The following is a 23,798-nucleotide window of genomic DNA, read 5'->3' on the forward strand; positions in this document are numbered from 1 at the left end:
GGCCCAATAAAGAACTGCCCAATAAAGGATAGCCCTAAAAAACAACTTACCTCATTCTGAGTCTTCCATTTTGAGGGGGATCTGGACTTGACTCTTCCTGGATTTGAGGAATTAATGAAACCATAATACACAGCCAAACCGTCTTTAGTCCACTATTTTGCCTAGACATCTTTCATAGATACTTATGAAGAATTTACAAGTTACATGGCACTGGGCTAAATGCCCCTTATCCTTGTTATGAGTAAATAAACGAAAGGCTCCTCTCATCTACTCACTTTACCAGTTGTTTTTTTCTTTTATGGGGAAGGAAGATGGTGTCCAAAAGCCAGCCAGGACTGGAGAAGGAGGAAGCTACCAAAAGAACTATCCCCAAAAGGATAATCTACTTTGCAAATGGCGACACTATGGAAGAACATAGCACAGAAGAAGAAGAAGAAGAAGAGAAAGAAGAATTCAAGAATACTCCAGCACTTGATATTGTGAGTTCAGTATATCCATATTAGTGACAGGTAAAGGGATTATCCACCTTCCTGTTAGTCATTTGCCAAACCAGTAAGAGGGGTGAGCTTGAATTTTTTTTTAAACCCTTACCTTCTGTCTTAGAAATGATTTTAAATATCAGTAAGAGTGGTAAGGGGTAGGTATCTTGACTTGCCCTGGATCACACAGCTAGGAAGTATCTGAGGCCAAATTTGGTTAGCCTGGTTTTTAATAGTGCATTGAATAGTTTGTAAATATAAACGTGAAACACATGCCTTGTTTATATTACTATATTATGTCACATAAATATTATATTATCTCATTTGGTCTTTACAACGATTCTATGAAATAAGTGGTATTATGCTCACTTTATAGATTAGAAAATTGAAGCTCAGAAAGTTGTGACTTGCCTCTGATCACATTGCTTTTTAAGTATGAAAGACAAGATTTAAACTTAGTTTTTCTCCTGATTTACTACTGTGCTAGATTAGCTCATATGAGATTTTGCTCTCACAAAGGTGCTTTTAACCTGAGACCTATGGACTAGATATTAAGGGATTTGTGAATCTGAATGGTGGAAAAAATCACATCTCTATTTTTGCTAAGTTCTAACTAAAATTTAGCATTTCCTTTAATAATATAAAAATGTTATTCTAAGAAAGTGTTCACCAGCTTCACTGGAGTGTCAAAGGGGCTCATGACACATAGAAAGTCGATCACTGCCTAGAGAATAGAGCATTTTATTATGGGAGACGGTGTGATATTGAAGTTATTTTTTTAAATGATCAGTTAGAGGCAGTTAGGTGGCACAATGGATAGAGACAGGCTTAGAGTCAAGAGCAGGAGTCAGCAACCTTTTTGGCCGTGAGAGCCATAAACACCACATTTTTTAAAATGTAATTTCGTGAGAGCCGTACAGTGCTCACAGTGCGCTCCTGTAACAGCGCCTGAAAATATTGACTTTATGGCTCCTGCAGAAAGAACCATATCTGGCCCTCAAAAGAGTCAGATATGACTCGAGAGCCATACCTTGCCCATCCCTGGTCAAAAGGACCTAGGTACAAATCTGGCCTCAGACACTTCCTAGCTATGTGGCCCTGGGCAAGTCATTTAATCCCATTTGCCTAGCCCCTGCCCTTCAGTCTTAAGAGTTGTCACTAAGACAGAAAGTAAGGGCTTAAAAAAAAAAAAAAAAGGATCCATGAAATATATAAAAATAAAATGAGTGGGAAAATCTCTATCCGCTACAACCATTTCTTTGTGTCATGAGCAAAATCATTTAATTATTTGCAGATCCTTAGTTTTCTTATTTGTTAAATGATAATGAGAACTACTCACTATGGAGTTGTTCTGGTTGTAGAAAGGCACTATGACATAGTAGAAAGAGTAAAGATTAAGCAAACCCAAGTTCAAATCCTATGTATATTTCAGTTATTGTTGTGCAGCATTTTGAAATCTCTACAAGAAATAGTTCTCTGTAACCTTCAACCTTTCGGTTACTCATTGTACAACTTGCTTTCTTTGTTGGTTTTCAGTCTAAACTTCCATGGGGGCCCTACCTACGATTTTGGGCAGTACAAATAGTGAGTGCTTCATTTTCCAGTAAGTGCCTTCATTTTAACTCTTTAAGATTCCTTTCTTTCTGAAATGGATCAAATTGTGACTTAGAATAACTGAAGCCTTGGCCATTACCTTGAGTTGTTTTTCCCCTAAAAATGATCACAATCAATAAGTTTCAGTTGAATATGTCTTCAAAGTGTGTGTGTGTGTGTGTGTGTGTGTGTGTGTGTGCGCGTGTGTGTGACAGAGAGAGACAGAGAGAGACAGAAAGAGAAAGGAGAGAGATGCAGAGAGAGAGAGAAAGAAGAGAGACAGAGAGAGGGGGGAGAGAGAGAGGAGAGAAAGAGAATGAAACAAAGAGAAAGTGGAAAGGAAGATAGAGACAGAGCTATTGTGTGTGAAAGAGTGACAGAGACAGAGAGAGGAAGATAGTGAGAAAATGTGTATGTGTGTGTGAGAGAGAGACAGAGAGACAGAGACAGAGAGAGAAAGGAGAGAGACACAGAGAGAGAAAGAGAGACAGAGAGAGGGAGAGAGAGAGACAGAAACAAAGAGAAAGTGGAGAGGAAGATAGAGAGACAGAGACAGAGCTATTGTGTGTGTGAAAGAATGACAGAGACAGAGAGAAGATAGTGAGAAAATGTGTGTGTGAGAGACACAGAAAGAGACAGAGAGACAGAGAGACAGAGAAAGGAGAGACAGAAAGGGAGGGATAGGGGGGAAAGGAGATTCCTTAGAAAATCTGAAAGTGAAATAGAACTCTAAGATTTTCATTTTCATTTTAAAAATTGCCATTCTATATTTATTTATTAAGCTTCTGTTATTTGGCTAGATATCACTTTACTGGCAGACATCATTCAGTGACAGATATTGCAATAGAAGTATGGTCTATAGCAATTTATAATCTAGTTAGGCTAACAAAGTACCTGCCACATAAAATATTATCAAGATCACCTTGATACTAAAATTATAGTGAAACTTAGAATCCTGGTTCCATTTTGAAAAACCCTAGAGCTTCTTTTCTATTTTGCTTTCCATTGAATTTAAACCTTGCACCTTAAACCTACCAAGGACTGAGGTGAGTAACCCTATCTTCTTGTTCCCCATCTTGCCTGAGGACAGGGGAAGAAGAAAGTGACTTAACCTTTGCCAGGAAAAGAGCTACCTTACTCATATAGTTGCCAGCTCTGGAATGGGTAATTGGGTAAGATGGAGAACTTTCTCTGGAAGTGTTTTGGGTGGTTAGGGGGGCACAGTGGAGAGAGCCTGGGCTGAGAATCAGGAAAATTCATGCTCAAATTGAACCTTACACACTTGTTGGCTGAATGTGTGATCCTGAGCAAGACACATAACCTCAGTTTCCTCATCTGTAAAAGGGGGATAATAAAAGTACCTGCCTCCCAGGGATGTTGTAAGAATCAAATAAGATATCTTACTTGCTGTGCTAAGTAAAACACTTAGCACAGGATTAGGCATTATATAAATGTTACCTATTATTATTATTATTCTAAAAATATGTAGCCTGTAAGCTCTCTTACAGGAGGGATTGTTTCTTTATTTATATTTATAGTTTATGTTTATTTATATTATTATATGTTATTATATATTTATAAAATATTTATATTTATAGTATATTGCATATAATACACATTATATATATCATAAATTTATATTATCTATATAATCCATTATACATGAATATATTACATATCTGTATCTCTAATGCCTGATGCAAGTGGGTGCTGAACACGTTTGATAATTGGCTGTTCAAGTGAATAAAAGATATATCCATTTGATCTGATGTATGAGGGAGCAGTGAAAACAGAGCTGCATTTGGAATCAAGAGACCCGGTTTGAGTCCTGTTTCAGATATTTACTAGCTATGTGACCGCAATCAAGTTATGTAGCCTCTCAAAGTCTCAGTTTTCTCATATATAAAATGGAGTTAATAATTCATTCATTACTTGCCTCGCAAACTTGTGAGACAAATTTAGGTTTTTTTAAGCCCTTATTTTCAGTCTTAGATCAACACTCTGAATTGGTTCTAAGGCAGAAGATTGGTAAGGGTGAGGCAATGGGGATTAAATGACTTGCCAAAGGTCACACAACTACATCTCCAATTCTTTTAAACCAATCTTTCAATCCCCATATGGCAGAAACATAAGGTATTTCACCATCCTAGTTGCCTTCCTCTGAATGCTCTCCAGTTTATCACTGTCCTTTAAAAAAAAAACAAACAACAACAACCTATCTTCTGTCTTAGTATCAATTCTAAGACAGAAGAGTGGCAAGGGCTAGGAAATGGAGGTTAAGCAACTTGCTCAGGGTCACACAGCTAGAAAGTATCTGGATCCATATTTGAACCCAGGACCTCCTGTCTTCAGGTCTGGCTCTCCATCCACTGAGCCACCTACCTGCCCCCAAGGCAAATTTAATTTGGAAGCTTAGGAAGTGCTTTATAAACCTTAAAAGCAACATAAATTTTATTATTAGATGTAATCTAATTATTTGTATCCATATAACATCTTTTTTTTTCCTAGATCTGTGATTTCATTAGTGTAGGGAGCCAATGGTGAGGAACTCCTTGTATCAGTACAGAATGACACTTGGTCTTCAACTTCTAAAATCATGTGGGATCATAGATTTAGAGCTGCAAGGGACCTTTGAGGCCACCTAGTCCAACCTTCACATTTTATAGATGGGGAAACTGTGGCTTAGTTGTCCAGGTCACATAACTTGTAGGCATCAGCAGCAGGATTAAATTTTGTTTGAATGTAATATTTTAGGGGGTAGTTAGTTGGCTCAGTGGGTTGAGACCCAGGCCAAGAGCTGGGAGGTCCTGGATTCAAATCTGACCTCAGATACTTCCTAGCTATATGAACCTGGGGAAATAACTTAACCCCTATTGCCTAGACTTTACCAATCATGATAGAAGGTGTAAATATTCTGCCTTATAATCAATACATAGCATTGAATCTAAGATGGACAGTAAAGTAATACATTTTATTTTTCCCAATTACATTTAAAAACAATTTTAACATTCATTTCCTAAAATATTGAGTTCCAAATTCTCTCCCTCTCTTCTCCTCCCACCCACCTCCTTGAGATGGGAAGCAATTTGATCTAGTTTATACATGTGCCATCATGCAAAATATATTTCCACATTGATCATGTTATGGAAGAAGACTAATTTTTTAAAGTCACAAAGAAAATAAAGGAAAGAATGGTCTGCTTTGATTCATATTAAGGCTCCATCAATTCTTTTTTCTGGAGGTAGATAGCATTTTTCATCATGTATCTTTTGGAATTGTCTTGGATCTTTGTATTTCTGATAATACCTAAGTATTCACAGTCAGCAGCAGGATGTAAATCCAGCTTTTCCTAACTTCAAGCCCAGCACTCATGCGCCATGCCTTGCTGCATCTTTAAAAACTATATTGTTCAAATCCGGCCTCAGACACTTCCCAACTGTGTGACCCTGGGCAAGTCACTTGACCCCCATTGCCTACCCTTACCACTCTTCCACCTATAAGCCAATACACAGAAGTTAAGGGTTTAAAATAAAAAAAAAAAACTATATTGACACCAACTGGGAAATGACTGAAGAAGTTGTGGTATATGGTTATAATGAAATACTATTGAGCTATTAGGAACAATGAGCAGGATAAACTCACAAAAACCTGGGAAGACTTATATGAACTGATACAAAGTGAAGTAAGTAGAACCAAGTGTACACAGAACCAGAAATATTGTATGATGATCAACTGTGAAGGACTAAACCATTATCAGCAAAACAGAATTTGAAGATAATCCCAAGGGACTCATGATAAAAAATGCTATCCCTGCCACAGAAAGAACTGTTGGCATCTGATTGCAGATCTTAGCATAACATCTTTCACTTTATTTCCTTCTTGAGTTTTTTTTTTAATTGTATATGTGATATGTGTCTTCTGTCAAGGCATTAGGAATATGAAAATATGTATTGCATGAAAGTATGGGTATAACCTATATCAGACTATTTATCAACTCGGAGAAGGGAGGGAAGTGGGAAGGGTGGAGGGGAGAGAATCTAAAAAGCAAAATGTCAGAAAACTGTTGTCAAAAATTGTTTCTACATGTAATTGAAAAAAGTTTTTAAGTTAAATTTTAAAAAAAATTTTATACTATATCAAGTAGGGATGAATAAAATGATCTCGGAAAGTTCCTTTGAGCCCTGGAAGGCACTGGAAAGAATTAATTATTCTTCTCTGAGAACTGGTTCATCTCTTCTATGTAATTTCAAACCTTTAGCCTCAAACACTCAAAGCTTCCAACCTTATGAATCCTGCTAACTCTACTGTTTTTTTCTTTTGTTATTGTTGTTGTTGTTTTTTTGTTTTCTTGTAGCATGTGAATTCCTAGGTGGGAAATTAGCCACTTTCTTTGGACTTGACGAGCCCAAATATCAGTATTTGTTAAATGAATACTACAGAACCTCAAATCAGGTATGCAACATCTCAATAGCTAATGCAGGTGCTGACATGGGAAGTTTGGTTGATTCTAGTCTAAACCAGCAAGACTGGGTGGAGAATTTTTAAAATTGTTTTAATAGTGTTCATCCTCTTTCCCCACAGTTTTCTAACCTTACACAGTCAGACTTTTCTCTTCCAATTCCTCTTACTACTATACATAAATAAGTACCTTTTCCCACTTCCTTTTCCTCTTTCACTGGGGTAGCTGAAGATCTGTGGGATAGACCATCAGTGGAAGCAAGGGAGATGATGGGGAAGGATTTAAGAAATTATCTACTCACAAAGTCTACACTGGAGAAGCAGGAACCAGGGAGGAATGTAATGTGGGACAGCAATTTTTTTCTGTTTCATTATCTATCAGGAGAATGATGAGCAAGTTGAAGAAGATGACTCAAAGGCCCTGTCAACAGAGGTCTCGGAGGAAAAGCAGCACTTAGATATTAATGGCAAACAGTATGGCACCAATGAACAGAAGACTACAGTGGACTTTACTCCCCAGGAAACCTTAACAAATGTGGGAAAATTGACAGAATCCAGTCCATGACAGAAAAAAGCAGCTGGGTTTCCTTATACCAGTTTCTTAATCATCAGTTGCCACAACAACAGACCCCCAGAAAGCATCTACAAGCCTATCAAATGACCTGAATATTTCTCAAGTTCCCATTATCAAACACAAGGTAGTTGTAGATTATAATCAGAGAAATATTTACGACCCTTTAGCTCTTGGGAGAAGGGAAATAATGGGAGAAGGCAATGGCAGCCCCTTTATATCATTGGGATATAAGTAGCAAAGAACAATGGTGAGGTATGTCACCTAAAACTTTTCATGAGGAAATAGAAGGATATAATTTCTGATGGGGCTTTCTTGGATTCCATTTAGATCATAAAATCATAGAATGGTAGAGGAACTTCAGACTGTCTAATTCAACTTCCTCATGGTATAGCCGAGGAAATTGAGACCCAGGAAGCTTCAAGGACTTCAGCAATGTCACAAAGCTAATTAATAGCATTGCTGGATAGGTGAAAGATAATAGCTCAGTAGATCATCTTGCTAGTCTCTGCCTTAAATTCTCAGTGCCAGACTCTCATCTGAGAATCATGGGTTCCCAAAGCCCTCTGGGAAGAAAGGCATATAAAATTCTCTCCAAACTCTGATCATGTCAGTTGATTTCCCAGCTGTTAAATGGAAGTCAATGCATCTCCTAAGGATTCTTGTATATATTTTATATCTTTTGCCCAAGCAAGAAATTTGCCCCCAAAGACTGAAGAGACCCAAGAGAACAACAAGAAAGTCATTGGATTAGGTCTAGCCTTTACTCAAAAATTATACCAATTTGACAATAACAAAAAATGCTTTTAATGTCATTGGAGTTCTCTGGGGCTCTATCAGCTCTATATTTACATACAATAGTTGCTTCAATTAAACCATCTAGCTTTAAATCATCCACTCATCAGAAATAAATTATGTATTAATTCTTCACTTAGTTCTAAGTATTATAAAATGTGATGGAGGAAAGCCAGAGTTGGAGCTTTTAAAGAGATTATTTCTACTGGCTCAATAGTAATACTTCCCAAGTTTTTGTTATTCAATCATTTTCAGTTGTGTACAATCTTGGAGTACTGGAGTGATTTTCTATTATCTTCTCATTTTACAGATGAGGGAACTGAGGCAAACAGGGTTAAGTGACTTGACCAGAAACACACAGCTAATAAGAATCTGAGGTCACATTTGAACTCAGGAAAATGAGTCTTCCTAACTCCAGGTCTAGCACTCCAGACCTGTGCCAATGGGCTGCTCTCTTTCCAAGTAGCACCTAAATTATCAGGGAATTAGAGCTCTTTTCATTTTTTAATTGAAAGAGCTTTTGCAATCATAAACCATATGCTAATTTGTAATAGTTGTTCTTATGTCAATTTATGTATCCCCATCTACATTGTAACCCTGGAGAAGGCAGGGACTATGTCTCCTACTTTTTATGTCTATGCCCTTCCAAAGGATTTGGTTTTAGTCCGAATCTTGCTTGACCATATTTTATTGACCTCGTTGGAAACCCAAGAAAAGCAAGGCAGTTTCTTTGAGCTGAAGTTGGATGTGGGCTAAGAGGGATCCTTTCACCAATAAACTTAGACATCTCTGTAAATCAATTTTTAAAGTTTCAAACTATGCCAGATGTACGTATCTCTTTGTTCAAGTCATAGAATGTGATTAATAAATACTTTGGGCTTCTACAAGAGTGCTTTCCCCCAGTATTATTTTTTTCTTAAGTCCTTACCTTCCATCTTAGAACCAATAGTGTGTTTTGGTCCCAAGGCTGAAGAGTGGTAAGATCTAGGCAATGGGGGTTAAGTGACTTGTCCAGGGTCACATAGAAAGGAAATGTGTGAGGCCAGGTTTGAACCCAGGACCTTCTGACCTACTTTTACCTTTTAATTATAAACATCCCCTTTGATTCTACTAAGTTAGTTCAATTGTAGATCTCAAGGAACAAAAATTCAGCCCCTATTCTACTTAAATCCAACTATAGCCTTTATTGATAGCATACAAACCTTGTGATCTCCTGTTGACTGGGAAAAAACACAGAACTATTAAATAGTCAGAAAAGACACTCTTTAATTAAGGATGGGGGTCACAGGGCTGAGTAGGCCCCTACACAGAGCTGCACACTACACACCTATGGGAATCTGAGGGTTGAACTCAGGATGCTCTGGGCCCTGGCCCTGGCCCCTGGGAGTGCCACCGCGCTAGATGATGACTCCAGGGAACAAAAGAAATTGGGGAACCTAGGTACCATTTGGGAAGATCCAGGGGCAGGGAAAGATGACTGACATTACCATACTGACAGGATACAATCAAGCTTGGGAAAAGAATCATAGCCAGAGGCTAGGGTATAAGGCAGTGGTTCCCAAACTTTTTTGGCCTACCACCCCCTTTCCAGAAAAAAATACTACTTAGCCCCCTGGAAATTAATTTAAAAAATTTTTTAATAGCAATTAATAGGAAAGATAAATGCACCTGTGGCCATCACTGCCTCCCTGGATCGCTGCAGCACCCACCAGGGGGTGGAAGGGCCCACTTTGGGAATCACTGGTATAAGGGAAGGGGCTACCTACAAGGGATACTAAAAGGGTGGTCCCTGCCCAGGTGTGTCTTCCTGGGAAAGGGTCTCTGACACAATGGGGAAGACTACCCAAGACAAAAGGATATTTAGGATTTCCCTTAGAGTCCATTATTCAGTCTGTAACTGTCAGCCTGAGATTCCCTTTAGGGTGGATTCTTTCCATAACAAGGAACGAGTACAAGCTTTGGGGTCTCCAACTCACAAGCTAGTTCTAAAACTTGGGGTTCATCAGATCTTACTAGGCCACAAGTTTGGAGTCTTTAGATTCCACGTCAACTGTCCACATACCTATAATTCCATTTGCCAGTCACCCCAAAACCTCAGCTGTCATTTCTTTGAAGGGTGAAGCAGCACCTATATAAGTCCCTGGAACTGGACTTTACCCAGAACCTCAGGCTTGTTCCAAGCAGCTACAATGACTGGGACTGTTTAATACTGTTTTTTATACTTAGGAGGACTCAGGGTTTCAGATAAACTAGTGCACACTTCTTGAGGGAAGGGATTCTTTTCTTTGTATCCCCAGCAGAACAACAAAATACTTGACACCCCAGAAGGCAGTTTATCAAAAAAAATGTTTGTTGATTGATTGATTAATCACCAAGGTAACCCTGAAAAAAGTCAATAAAGATTGCCAAATAGCTGTACTTAGGGACTCATAGTCATTTTAACTCTATCCAACTCCTTGTCCCCGATTTCTTTTGGGAGGAGGATTCTAATATGGCCAGAGAGCATCACCCACATTACCACAGTCAGTACCCCAAGAGAATAGTTTCTTCTCTTCCTCCTCCTCTTCTTTATAGTGGCCTAGTATCTATATAGCATATCAGATGAACTGAATAATTTGGGTTCAGCAGTTCCTAGCCCAAACTTTGTTAGTGGACAAATAATCCAGCAGAGTGACTCTGCCCCCTAAAGGTTCTGCTCATGAAGGCCTGGCAGGACTTGGGTTTGTCTACTTCTCCTACAGCCTTCTTTTAAAACAAACAAAAAAAAAACCAAAACAAAACTCTTGCCTTCCATCTTAGAATCCATCCTGTATATTGGTTCAGAGGCAGAAAAGTGGTATGGGCTAGGCAATAAGGGTTAAGTGACTTGTCCAGGGTCACACAGCTAGGAAGTCTCTGGGGCCATATTTGAACCCAGGATCTCCCATCTTTAGGCCTGGCTTTCAATCCACTGAGCCACACAGTTGCCTCCCCCAACCCCAACTCCCCTCACCTTCTCAGAAGCATTTCTAGTTTACCTATAGTTCATGATAAATCTATGTAACTGATAACTGTGTTTTTGGTGCCCTCCTTAATACCCTTTGAGAATCAGGTGATATTTCCCCACCATAACTGTAAATAATTACATTAATGATGGAAAGCAGCCTTTGGGTATCTATGGCAAACAGCACGGCACCAATGAACAAAAGACTGCAGTGGACTTTACTCCCTAGAAAACCTTAATAAAAAATGTGGGAAAAGTGGCAGAATCCAGGGTTTAGTTTTTTGGTTTTTTCTCCAGAAAGTAAAGATAATGCTTCTTTTCCATCTGCTGCTGTGATTTAGAGCTGAAACACTGGAGGGCCAGATGACATAGCATATGCTATATGATGGCAATAAGAGGAAGAGGCAGGAAGTAGGTATGGAGCCAACTTGATACAGGAACAGAAAGAACTGAGCCTAGATCAGGGGTCGGCAACCTTTTTGGCCGTGAGAGCCATAAATGCCACATTTTTTAAAATGTAATTTCATGAGAGCCGTACAGTGCTCACAGTGTGCTCCTGTAACAGAGCCTGAAAAAAAAATGACTTTATGGCTCCTGCAGAAAGAGCTATAAATTGCCAACCCCTGGCCTAGACCAATGTATGTAGCAGAGGACTTCATTACTATGTCTGAAAAGCAAAAATTTCTCATATATCCTGGTGGTGTCTTGATTTCTTTGAACTTCCAGATGAACCAGGTTCAATCCATACCTACTATATAAAGCTGTTTAGTTAATTTAAAAAAAGCAAATTAGGATAAGACAGAAGCCATTCTGGGGTTTGGGAAAAGAGGAAATTTTCATTAGGATTTAAATAAAGGTAAAAAGAGACCTTCTGCCTCCTTGACAGAATGCCTGGCCTGGAGACAGGAAAACTTACTTTCCTGAGTTCAAATCTGGGAAAGTCTCTTAACCCTGTTTGCTTCGGTTTCCTCATCTGTAAAATGAGGTAGAGAAGGAAACAGCAAACCACTCCAGGATCTTTGCCAAGAAAACCCTAAATGGCTTCATGAAGAGTCAAATACAATTGAAAAAGACTGGACAAATCTATAAATCAGAAAAATCATTTGACAGAGATCATTTATTTCATAAAATATGTAGCAAAAATTTAAAAATATTAATTCTAATCAAATTTAAGTGATCCTTACATTTTCCCCAGTACTTCATTTAGGATAATCCATACCAGAGCTACATTCTGTTTTTTAAAATTATTATCCCAAATGTTTGTAAACCCAAACAAAACAATTTCTATATACAAAGATAATTTCTTTAATGATAATATATTTTATATAAAATACACATAATTGATTATATTAATTATTATATTATTGTGTTGTTTATATTACTTTATACAGTTAATTATTATATAATAAAATATATAATGATAAATATAATAAATAATAAAAATAAATTTCTCTGTATAAAGAAGAAGCGATAGAGGTGGTAGCTCAGAGTTGTTTTTGGTTTATATATTTCTAATCAGTAGTGATTTGGAGCAATTTTTCATATACCTAAATATGGCTTTGATTTTTTCATCTGAAAATTGTCTGTTCACATCCGCCTCATTCTGTTAAAGGGAGTAATTGAGAATTGGTTGTATTCTTTCTAGCATCAAAGTTAGCCTAACTCTTACTTGTAGGATAGAAATTTAGGAAGTCCATGCCTATGACAGGATAAACTCCATTGCCTTTTGTTTCTGTACTGTGATTTATTTTTAATATATCGTGTGTTTATGTGTGTGTGTGTATTTATTTATTTATCCATTTATTTATGTGTTTGTTTGTTTGTTTGTTTGTTTATTTATTTGTTTATTTATTTGTTTATTTTTAAGGGAGAATTACTATGTATTCTCAGGTCTGGGATCTGGGTCAGAGTCAATCTGCTTTTTGCATTTTCTTTGTCCTTAGGAATCCTCAGGAATGTCTTCCTTTTAAATAGAATTTGTTAAATAAATGAAGGGAGCAAAGGTTCTTTTTCTGTGTATATGTTTCCCATGATGTCAGCTGATGGACTGTCCGGGTCCAGCCGGACACAACCGAGGGGTCCGGGAAACGGCAACCTAAGAATCCATAGGGGGAGGAGAGGGGAGACCTTGCGCGCAAGACAGACAGAGTCATTTGGGTGGAAGCAAGGCTCGTTTATTGCAGGTCTATGACAAAAATATATAGGTTGAGGACAGAAGGGGGTCGGCAAATACTAAAGGGAAAGGAACGCGGAAAGGGAGCATAAGTTATGTAGAAAATCTCCTGTGGCGTCTTACTGTCTCCAAGCATGGCTGGGCCTATGATCAATATCTTATCTTAGAAGAGTGAATGATTAATATCTATTCTTAGAAGAGTGACTATTTTATCTTAAAGTCTTGGTCCCTAACAATGGACCACCTCTTAATTAGCTATTAACAATTAAAGATATCTTGGGATGTTCAAAGGAGGGACTGAATAATAAGCTCCTTAAAAAAATCTATTTATTAATCTGCCTGACCTAGCTTGGGGCATCTCTGGTCATGAGGGAGTCATGGAGACCTATATCACTTTATTGGTTATGATGCTGGCCTAACCAATAAACCTGACAGAATCAATAAGTATATTTTTATCCAAAAATCAGTCTCTTGAGAAAATTTTCATCATAACGGTTTACAAATAATTCTTCATTCACATTACTTACATAAATTGTTTTGCCAGTATTCTGGGGCTTTTTCATCCTTGAGGGCTTGATGATAATACTCTTCAATAATCCTTGCACAGGTCTCCCTTATTTTTCAGATGGCTTCACCATCTTCCTCAAGCAGTGATGGTTTCCTTCCTCTTTGGCAATGTGAAATCACAGCTAAAACAAGGCTTCTTCTTCATCATCCAATGACAGGTTAGCCAAAGGCAAACCCAACATTTAAATTCTTAAGCAGAAAGAGTGTCAGAAGAAGAGTTCTTCTAAAGCCAACATTCGAAACTTGTCAATCTGACTCCATACTACTTTTCTATTCTTTATTTCACATAATTCTAATTAATGTACCCTATACTTTAGCATGCTGGGAATTAACCAACCCAATGGAACTACAGATTTAGACCGTCTGTACTCAAAAAAAAAAAGAAAAAGAAAAGAAAAAGAAAAACCCAATTCCAGAAAAATCTGTATTTTTCTCATTCCTTGATAAGCATATGTGTTTTCCTTTTTCTGCATTTTTGCTCATCACATGCCCTCCTTCTGAAATACCCTTTCCTCTCATATCTATTTGTCAAAATCCTGCTCATCCTTTAAATATCAGCTCAAATTCCACATTCTGCATTGGCTTCTCTGTATTCCTTCACCAGCAATGATCCCTCCTTTCTTTAAAGTTCCACAATGCTTTGTTTCTTTCTCTCTTGTGGCATATCATGTGTTCCTTTGTATTATAGTTTTATGTGAATATGATTAAATTATAAGGTCCTTCTTTATGTTATTCATTTTTGTATGCTCAGTATCTTATACACAACACATGCTTAAAATATGTTTGTTGAAGTAAAGAATAGCAAATTGGGCTAAAAATTTTGTAGCCAATTGAAATCAGTTGATAACAGCTGCTTTGTCCCTGTGGTCCAGGTTCAAAAACACATTCTCTTTTTTTTCCCCAAAAAAACCTTACCTTACATCTTAGAGTCAATCCTGTGTATTGGTTTCAAGGCAGAAGGGCAGTAAGGGCTAGGCAATGGGGGTTAAATGACTTGCCCAGGGTCACACAGCTGGGAAGTGTCTGAGGCCAGATTTGAACCTAGGACTTCTTGTCTCTAAGCCTGGCTTTCAATCCATTGAGCCACTTACTTACCCCCAGAGCATCCTTTTAATAGATGTGTTCAGTCCCACACTCAACAACTGCAGTTATTCCTGTTTTGGAGGTTGGCAACAATGTTTTAATGCCCCTTCATGTGGAAACCCTTCACCCCCATACGTCTTTAAAATATATCATTAAAGGACACCCCCAAAAGCACCTGTCCTTTGATCAAACCTCTAAAAAGATCTGATTCTCAGATCATTCTAATAGGACTCTGGGACAAGCCTATACCAAACCCTCGGCAAATCCTTGTATGTACACTCAAGTATTATTTACTATAACCTAGATGAAGTGCTCCATAAACACACAGAAACCCCAAATGCTGAAGGCTGAAAAGATGTAGCCGGGTGATAAATAAGCTTTGATGATGATTTCAATGAATGATAATTTCTTGCTTCCAAGGATACTCCACAAACACAGCTGTCAGAAGTGAACTGTGTAAATCAGACACTAATTAAATTAAACTCCCACTGGAATTAAGGCACCAAAGCATCTTCTCTCTTTTTTTCTTTTTCTTGCAGAGTAGGCCCCGCAATCAAGGAAGCTTGGAGTTTTCAGGTACGTAGAGGCAGCAGCTGCAGAGATGTGAGCCACTGCTTCTTGTAAATGCATCGCCATCTGTAATGGGAAATCGTGCCATTTTGGCAACATAATTCATATTTAAAATGAGGTGACATTAAGGAGCATTTATTAGATACTGACTGTATGAATAATATTCCTGTCCACCTCTGGGTTAGTGAGAGAGTATTTCAGAAGATAGGTTGACAGCTGGTGGAGCCAATCTGTGAGACATCATCTAATTCAACCTCCTCTTTTACAAATGAAGAAACTAAGGGGCAACTGGGTGGCTTGGTGAATTGAGAGCCAGACACAGAAATGGGAGGTCCTGGGCTCAAATCTGGCCTCAGATACTTCTTAGCTGTGTGACCCTGGGTAAGTCACTTAACATCCATCGCCTAACTTTTACCGATCTTCTGCCTTGGAACCAATACTTAGTATTGGTTAATAATATGGAAGATAAGGGTTTTAAAAAAAAAGAAATTGAGGCCAAGGAGATTATATGTGTTGGCTAAGATTACCTGCCCCTTGAAAGTCTGACCTTTATCCCTCTAGATTTTGAAGGTGAATAAAAGCCCTGGAAAGAGGTTCCAAAATTACAGACCCTGGGACTAGTCATCCAGGGCTGGTGACAGAATAGGGTCTCATCACATGCTATAAGTTGGTGGGACTTCAAGGTGTGAGGACAGCACTCTTTGAACTGCTTTGAGGAGGAAGTATTCTCTGCCCAGAAGAAAAAGTTCTACTTCCATCCTGGATGGTAATGATCAGTCTCCTGCTCTAGCTTCAGTTCTGCTCTTATTTCACCCATACTATCATAGGTACTTGGTATTTGAGGACCAAGTGGTAATGTTGACTCTGTTTTGTACATCATACTCATAGAGGCAGTTTAAGTCTTTAAGTCACTGATTAGCTTAGTCTTATAGGGAATGTTTCTGTATCTTTCCACAATATCACAACTATATCTGTGATAGAAATTCTACTGTCTAAAAAAGTAATAACAAACCTGCCACAAATTATAAACAAAGACTATTTGTGAAACAGCACAGACAACCAGTGATAAAGGACTTGGAGTCAGGAAGACCTGAGTTCACTTCCTTTTTCAGATGCTTACTAGTTGTGTGATCCTGGGCAAGTCACTTAACCTTTTTTAGTTCAGTTTCTTCAACTATAAAATGGGGATATTAATAGCATCTGTCTTGCAGGGTTGTTATAGGGGGTGAACATATGTAACAAGCATTTAACAAATGCTTTGCAAACTGTAAAGCACTATGTAATTTCCATCTATTATTAATTATCATCATTATATATAACCTATTAGTAAAAGATTATATATGTAGTTCTTTCAGATTGATTAGTAATGATGAGAAAGTAGCTTGCTCAAAGATGTTGAATGTCCATCTTTTCCTTTACTTCAAGCCCCAGTGGAAAGGTTTGTCTGTTTCCCAAACCCCAGACTGATCTAGTACAAGTCAATTCTTTTTTTAACATTAGTAGTGTTATAAGGAATTTATTTAATTTCACTCTGTTTCCTTAGGAGCAGAATTCCTAGGTTAGAGGAAGTTATATAAATCTTTCTCTATCTCTTTAAGAGCAGCAGTTTTAAGGTACTGTGGGAGTGAGTTCTGGATTCCATTTTTTTCTGGCTTCTGAGTGAGCAGGAGTTTTGGGGTTTCTGTCAGCTGTGCTTTCTGTCAGGATTATCTGGCAGTTGGCTCTTGAGAGTTGGAATTTATATACCAAGTTAAGAAAGAGTCTATTTCTGAAGGGTTTCTTCTTCTCAGCAATTTGAGGGAGAAGGGCCTCAGTCTGAGGGCTGTTCTTCTCAGAACTCTGAGAGAACAGGAGCACTGTCTGTATCCCTGTGACAGGCTGTTTCACTATTTTATTTGAAGGAGGTTTTGGAGATCAATGTTCATCAATTAGATTAGGAAAGTTAGATAGACATTTAAATTTTAGATAGATAAGAGTAGGTTTAGTCAGGCCTGCTTTGTCAGGCAAGAAGATTCTTAGATTCAGGGTTTATTAGAGAGTTTAGTATAGAGTTTAGATCTATAAGCATAGGTATACTATATAAGAACTATATTCTCCTTTTTCCTACCTCCTATTTCCTATCCCAATTCTCCTCCAAATAAATAGTGTTGGTGGTGTACCAAACTGATCTCTGCAACTTTTATCAACCTTCTATCGATATTTAGTAACCCCTGACAGCTTTATCAATCTCCTATACAATATTATTTACTCATAACAGCTGCCCCCATTTTTTTAGTTGAAAAGTACATTCACGAAACTTTTATTTTACTGACATCAATTTAATCACATATATTCTTAGCAATTATCCTTGGACTGTTGGTGAAAATTTCAAGACATTAAACAAAGTTAGCCATCATCTCAACTTATTGCCCTGTTAATTCTTTTTATAAGTATTCCCCCAAAAAAAGTCAGAAGCAAACAACTAAATAAGTTAAATATATGTGGTTTTTATTTTACCGCTGTGCTAAATATATAGTGACTTTAACAATATCAAGTAATTCTTTTTTAATCCTTACATTATGTCTTAGAAATCAATACTGAGTATCAGTTCGAAGGCAGAAGAGTGGTAAAGACTAGGCAATTGGGGTTAAATGACTTGCCCACAGTCACATAGCTAGAAAGTATCTGAAGCCACATTTGAACCCAAGTCCTCTCATTTCTGGGCCTGGTTCTCAATCCACTGAGCCACCTAAATGCTCCCAGATAATTCATTTTTACTTGGGCATTTCTTCTGTTAGCTTAGGCAAGATCTCAGGATCTGGATGTTGGCTTGGGTCCAGGTTCAGAACTCGGAACAGTAGATGTGGGGTTGGGGTAGGGGGCTTGCTGTTGGCTTGCTCTGTACTCCTTGGATTGGCCTCCTGCTTGCTGTGCTCCCCTCTTACTCCAGTGAACCAGGCTTTCTGCCTATCTTTCAGGGTGTTCTCTGCATGAAAGTTGCTTTATGCCATCTCCTTGTTGGTTTTCACTCCAGTGTTCATTTTGAGGCATTATTTTAAAGTTGATTGGAGAAGATTCTCATGGTGGTTTAAGCTTTCCCAACTTCTACTCTGCCATCTTGCCTTCACCTTGCTACATTTCTTCTTAGGTTATCTAAATTATTTAAATACAAATAAAATGAGCATAACAAATATAATGGAAGGAAAAAAGCCAATAACAAGTGGTGGGATATGAACCATTTTTATCTTTCTCCAGAGTAAATTAACTGGGTTAAAATTTTGTCACATTTTCAAGTGCAATCATAATGGTATATACATCAAGCTTTTGTATTCCACAGATATACATGGTATGGCATGTAATAGCTACGAGACATTTGTTTCTATCACAACCATGAGTGTTCCAACCTTGTAAAGTACCCACAATGCTTATACCTGTGCCTGGAACCAATTATCCTTCTCCACCCCATTGCACTCCCATGACAGGCCAATCTATAGGTATTTTTCTTTGCTTAGAAATGGAATTTGCTTAGGAAATGTTTTAACACCAGCTTTATGAAATTGCAGTGTACTGAAAGTACTATGCCAAATAAGAAAACCTTATATCAAAACTCCATATCCCCCAATAGGTAACCTCAGATGAAAACAGATAATTCTCCAAATGTTAACTGGCTCTGTTCCTCTAATATTAAACATAAAAACCACATGGGAAATGCAGAAATTAACATAGAATATAAACTAATTATAAATAGTAAACAAAGACTATTTGTGGAACAGCATGGATGATTAGTGGTCTACTGTATACATTTTAGAATAAGGCAGACAGAAGTTGGAAGCCTGGTTAATAATATCACTCTGTTTACTTTGGTTTTGACTGCTTGGGTGTCTGGTATCCAGTATCAGGTCATTTCTCAGTAATTGCATTATTATGGTTGTCTTTCTATGAGTTTTCATTTAATGTATCAAGTTCATCATTGGATTAATTTATAGCTATCTTTGCAGAGAAACAAGTTTTGTCTAGAGAATTCAGGATCTCTTATGAAAACATAGGGAAGGAAGTAGGTGGCTCAGTGGATCTAGAGCTGAGAGGTACTGGGTTCAAATGTGATCTCAGACATTTTCTAGCTGTATTACCCTGGGCAAGTCAGTTAACTCCAATTGCCCGTCCCATAACACTCTTCTGCCTTGGAACAAATATTTAATATTGATTCTAAGACAGAAGGGAAGAGTTAAAAAAAAAAAAGAAGAAGAAAGCAAAGCTCAAAGCCAGATATAGGATATGTTGGTTGTATGTCTTTTTTGCTAATTCTTCCCAATATGCTTCTTGTGATTGGTCCACTATTCTTATCATTGCTAGAAATCTCCAACAAATAACAGTAGTAATCTCCTTTCATTTTTGAATGAAAAATTTTGTTTCCTGCTTTTGAAACATTAGGACTCAAGGACTGTTCTAATAAAGATAGGATATCACCATAGATTTCTCTCAGTTTGATCTTGATTTTCTCTCTGTATGCTTCAGCTATCTGCTATTTTTTCTCAGCACCTCCTTTTTTACTCAATACTTGAAATGACCCTCTAAGAAGACCTCTGAGCTCCCCTGACATTTTTGTCAGTAATGGAGAAAGATTCCTCACCTCATTGGATAATTTAGTACCATCCTCAGATACAGACTTCCTGTAGGCTGCCATAACATTTTATTTCTCAGCTGCTCAGCCAATTTGGTCTTTTGTATCAGCTCATTTTTATCCATAATTGAGCATTCTGTACCCAGAGTGACTGGTGGTGGCAGCAGATACCTGGGAGTTCGGTGGTTTCTAGGGTGAGTAGCCTTCTTTTGTTACTATTGCTGTTATGGTTGCTGTAATCGTGTCCAACTCTTCATGGCCCCATTTGCTTGTTTTTTTGGCAAAGATACTGAAGTATTTTGCCTTTTCCAATTCATTTTACAACTGAAGAAGTTGAGGCAAACGGGGTTAACTGATTTGCCCCAGGTGCCACAGTTAGTGTCTGAGTCTAGATTTGAACTCAGGAAGATTAATCTTCCTGAATCCCAGCCCAACACTTTATGCACTGAACCACCTAGCTGATGAATTAGGAGTAATATCAAAACTATTTGAATTAATTTTTCAGATCACCTTCCTCCATCAGAATTAAGAACTCAGCTTTGAGAGAATGGGAGGCAAGGAGAAAGAAAAGGAATACTTAGAATGTGGAATACTGGCTCAGGAAGACAAGCCTGGGTAGAGGTGTTACAGTGGATGGACAGAGAAACCATGAGCAACGGAACCAATGTTTAGTTTTTTAGTGCTACATATGTCTTAGGGATTTTGCAAATAATCATTCCTAAACCACCCAAGACCAATTCAGCAAAAATTCAGTCCCTTGTTTCCAGATTTAAGCCATTCCCTTTCTCCTTCCCTTTAGTATGACTATATCTGCATTGGGCTGGAAGAATTCTGAAGCTGTTTCTGAGCTGGTCAAGTTACTGGAGCCAGCCTTTACTGAGTGTCATCCCTGAGTCTCATTATTCTAAGGTCAAACCTATACATACCCATGGAGAAAACAATCTAGAAGAAGTCTCACCAAGTCACTTCCATTATCTACCATCAACTTTACTAGAAACGGGGTGCCCAGCCTCTTCCATGTGAGAAGTTATACCAGTGGCACTTTGCACACATGCCAATCCCCATTTAAAAAGGAACTTATTAGAACCTCTTTTGCCCAGATTTATGCCCATAAAATCAATTTAAGTGAATTGGATGAATATTTATTCCATCTGTCAGCTCTAGGCATTTTCTCTGATTATACCCCATTTTCTCCCTCTTCTGCTTGGACAAGTGACCTCCATGATTTCCTTTAAGTCCTAACTCAAATTCCACTTTCTGTTGGAAGACTTTCCTAACTGCTTAATTCCAGTACTTTTCCTCTTTTAATTATTTCCAGTTCTGCCTGTATAGCTTGTTCTGTTTCTATTTGTTTACATGCTATCTCCCCAAATAGATTGTAAATTCCTTGAGGGCAGAGACCGTCTTTTTGTTTCTTTTTGTATCCCTAGCATTTAGCACCGTGCCTGGCATATAGTAAGCACTTAATATATCTTTATTGAATTTATAAAAATATAAAATGCTCAGACTAACAGAACAGGAAATAGACTACTCTCAGAAAAACAATTTGAACAAGCCATACATAAATTCCCAAAGGACAAAAAAAAAAGCTCTAGGACTAAATTATTTTGCAAGTGCATTCTATCAAACATTCCAAGAACAATTAATTCTAAGATTAAATAAATTGTTTGCAAAAATAGGGAAAGGAGGTGATACAAATATGGTCTTGATATACATTAGGGAGAGACAAAATACAGAAAGAAAATTATTGACCAATATTCCTAATGAACATTGACTGGCAACTTTAAAATAATATCTTTGCAAGGAGGATATAGCAATATATAAAAAAAGATTATAAACTATGACTAAGTAGGATTTATACCAGGAATATAGGATTGGTTCAGTATTAGGAAAATCAACATAATAGAGTATTTATATATTATAAGAAGAACAAAACAAATATCACAATTTTGTCAATAGATGAAGAAAAAGTTTCTGACAAACTAAGATACTCATTTCTGTTAAAAAACATTGAAACACAGAAATTAAATGGAGGCAGCTAGGTGGCTCAGGGGATTTAGAGCCAGGCCTAGAGACAAGGAGGTCCTGGGTTCAAATCTGAACTCAGACACTTCCTAGCTTGGCAAGTCACTTGACCTCCATTGCCCAACTCTTATTGCTCTTCTGCCTTGGAACCAATACATGGTATTGATCTTAAGATGGAAGGTAAGTTTTAAAAAGAAGTTAAATGAACTTTCCTTTAATATGGTAAGTAGCATTTATTTAGAACTAAGAACTAGCATTATATGTAATAGGAATAAGACCTTTCCAGTAAGAACAAAGAGAAAACAAGGATATCCATTATTATTATTTTTTTAAACCCTTACTTTCTGACTCAGAATCAATATGTATTGATTCTGAGGCAGAGGAGTGGTAAGGGCTAGGCAATGGGGATCAAATGACTTGCCCACAGTCACATAGCTAGAAAGTATCTGAGGCCAGATTTGAACCCAGAACCTCCCGTCTCTGGCCTTGGCTCTCAATCTACTGAGTTACCCAGCTGCCCCCAAGGATATCCATTATCACCACTACTATTGAATAAAATGCAAGAGATGGAAACTATAACAATAAGATAAGAAAAAAAGATTGGGGGAACAAGCATTAGCAAAGAAGAAGTAAAATTATTGCTTTTGGCAAATAGCATTATAGTTTATTCAGAAAACCTTAGAATTAACTAAACTTAATGGAAATAACTGTTCTTCCTTCATTTTGAAGAGGATTAACAATATCACAGGGTGATGTCTTGACTTGCTGCAAATTGGAATTAAGTATGGCAGTGTTGCACAAAGTCATCTGCCTCATTCTCTATTCCAGAGTCAAAGTCCAGTGGTAAGACAAAATTCAAGATGACTGGCAGTGGCCTGAGATGCAGTGGATGGCCTTGGCTTCTTTGATGACTGGCCAAACTCCAAGTGCTCCACAGCACCTGCCTCAGCCACCTTCAAGACCATTGGAACAAACTGTTTTCATTGCCCATGCCATGGGGGGAGGAGGGGAAGTCTGCAGTCTTTACATGCTAGAGGTACACATCCCCCTACCAAATGGTCACCCTCAATCTGGTTTAGCCTTCTTGCTAAGATGGTATATCTTGGAGCCACAGGGGAGAGTTGGGTGAAAGGTGAACACCAAAGGTGGAAGAACAGCACTGAAAAGGACTTGGTGAGCCTTTACACCAGAGGTTCTAGTCTTCTCTGAATAGTCTATATCACTAAAAATTCAAGTAAAGTTGTAGGATATAAAATAAATCCACATAAATCAGGATGATTGGATCGATGGGATGTAACAAAGTGGGATGTAAAAAGGTTTGGGAGAGTTTTTACTCACAAATTAGGACCACTCACCAATAGTCCCTCACCAACTAGTGATTTGATATTATGCGAGACCTCTATGGGTTTAGGGGAGGGTTTTTTTGTTACTTATTTTGAACTAATGTGATTTCTGGTTGGCAGGTAAAAAAAAAGTAGGTAGGTGGGGTCTAATGAGCTGTGGTTTGGAATAGATGCTGACTCACACCCATAATGGATCTCAAACCTGGGGTATCTTTCAGGGGAATTTTTGGCTCAGCGGATGGCTGTTCTGCATCACAGTTATAAGAAGAGAAGGGAGAGTTTACTAGCCAAAGAATAAGGAAAATAATAGTTGATTGGAGCTGGCGAGATGATAGGGCCAAATTGTTCAGACGACTCCCCACCCTCCCAAAATAAAACTAGGACTGTTTTTCATAATATGGAACAATACAATATATAATAAATCATATAAACTAAATAAATAATAAAACTTTACCCAGTTCCAAAAGTTCTCCACAAGCAAAGCTGTTAGGCAAAAACTCCCCAGGGTCATTCCTAGATCTGGTCACTAGATGATGCTGTTTAATAGGCTAAACAAGC

General features: G+C 37.8%; 1 protein-coding gene across 1 annotated transcript; it reads left to right on the top strand.

The window, feature by feature from the left end:
* Positions 1-311: 311 nt before the first annotated feature.
* FAM177B (family with sequence similarity 177 member B) lies at positions 312-7,095 on the top strand. Its single transcript, XM_044674965.1, has 4 exons — positions 312-479; positions 2,016-2,082; positions 6,427-6,524; positions 6,913-7,095. The coding sequence occupies exons 1-4, from the start codon at positions 312-314 to the stop codon at positions 7,093-7,095; spliced, it is 516 nt and encodes a 171-aa protein (XP_044530900.1).
* Positions 7,096-23,798: the final 16,703 nt, after the last annotated feature.

This window comes from Gracilinanus agilis, chromosome 4 (assembly GCF_016433145.1).
Source record: "Gracilinanus agilis isolate LMUSP501 chromosome 4, AgileGrace, whole genome shotgun sequence".
Classification (NCBI taxonomy): Eukaryota; Metazoa; Chordata; class Mammalia; order Didelphimorphia; family Didelphidae; genus Gracilinanus; species Gracilinanus agilis.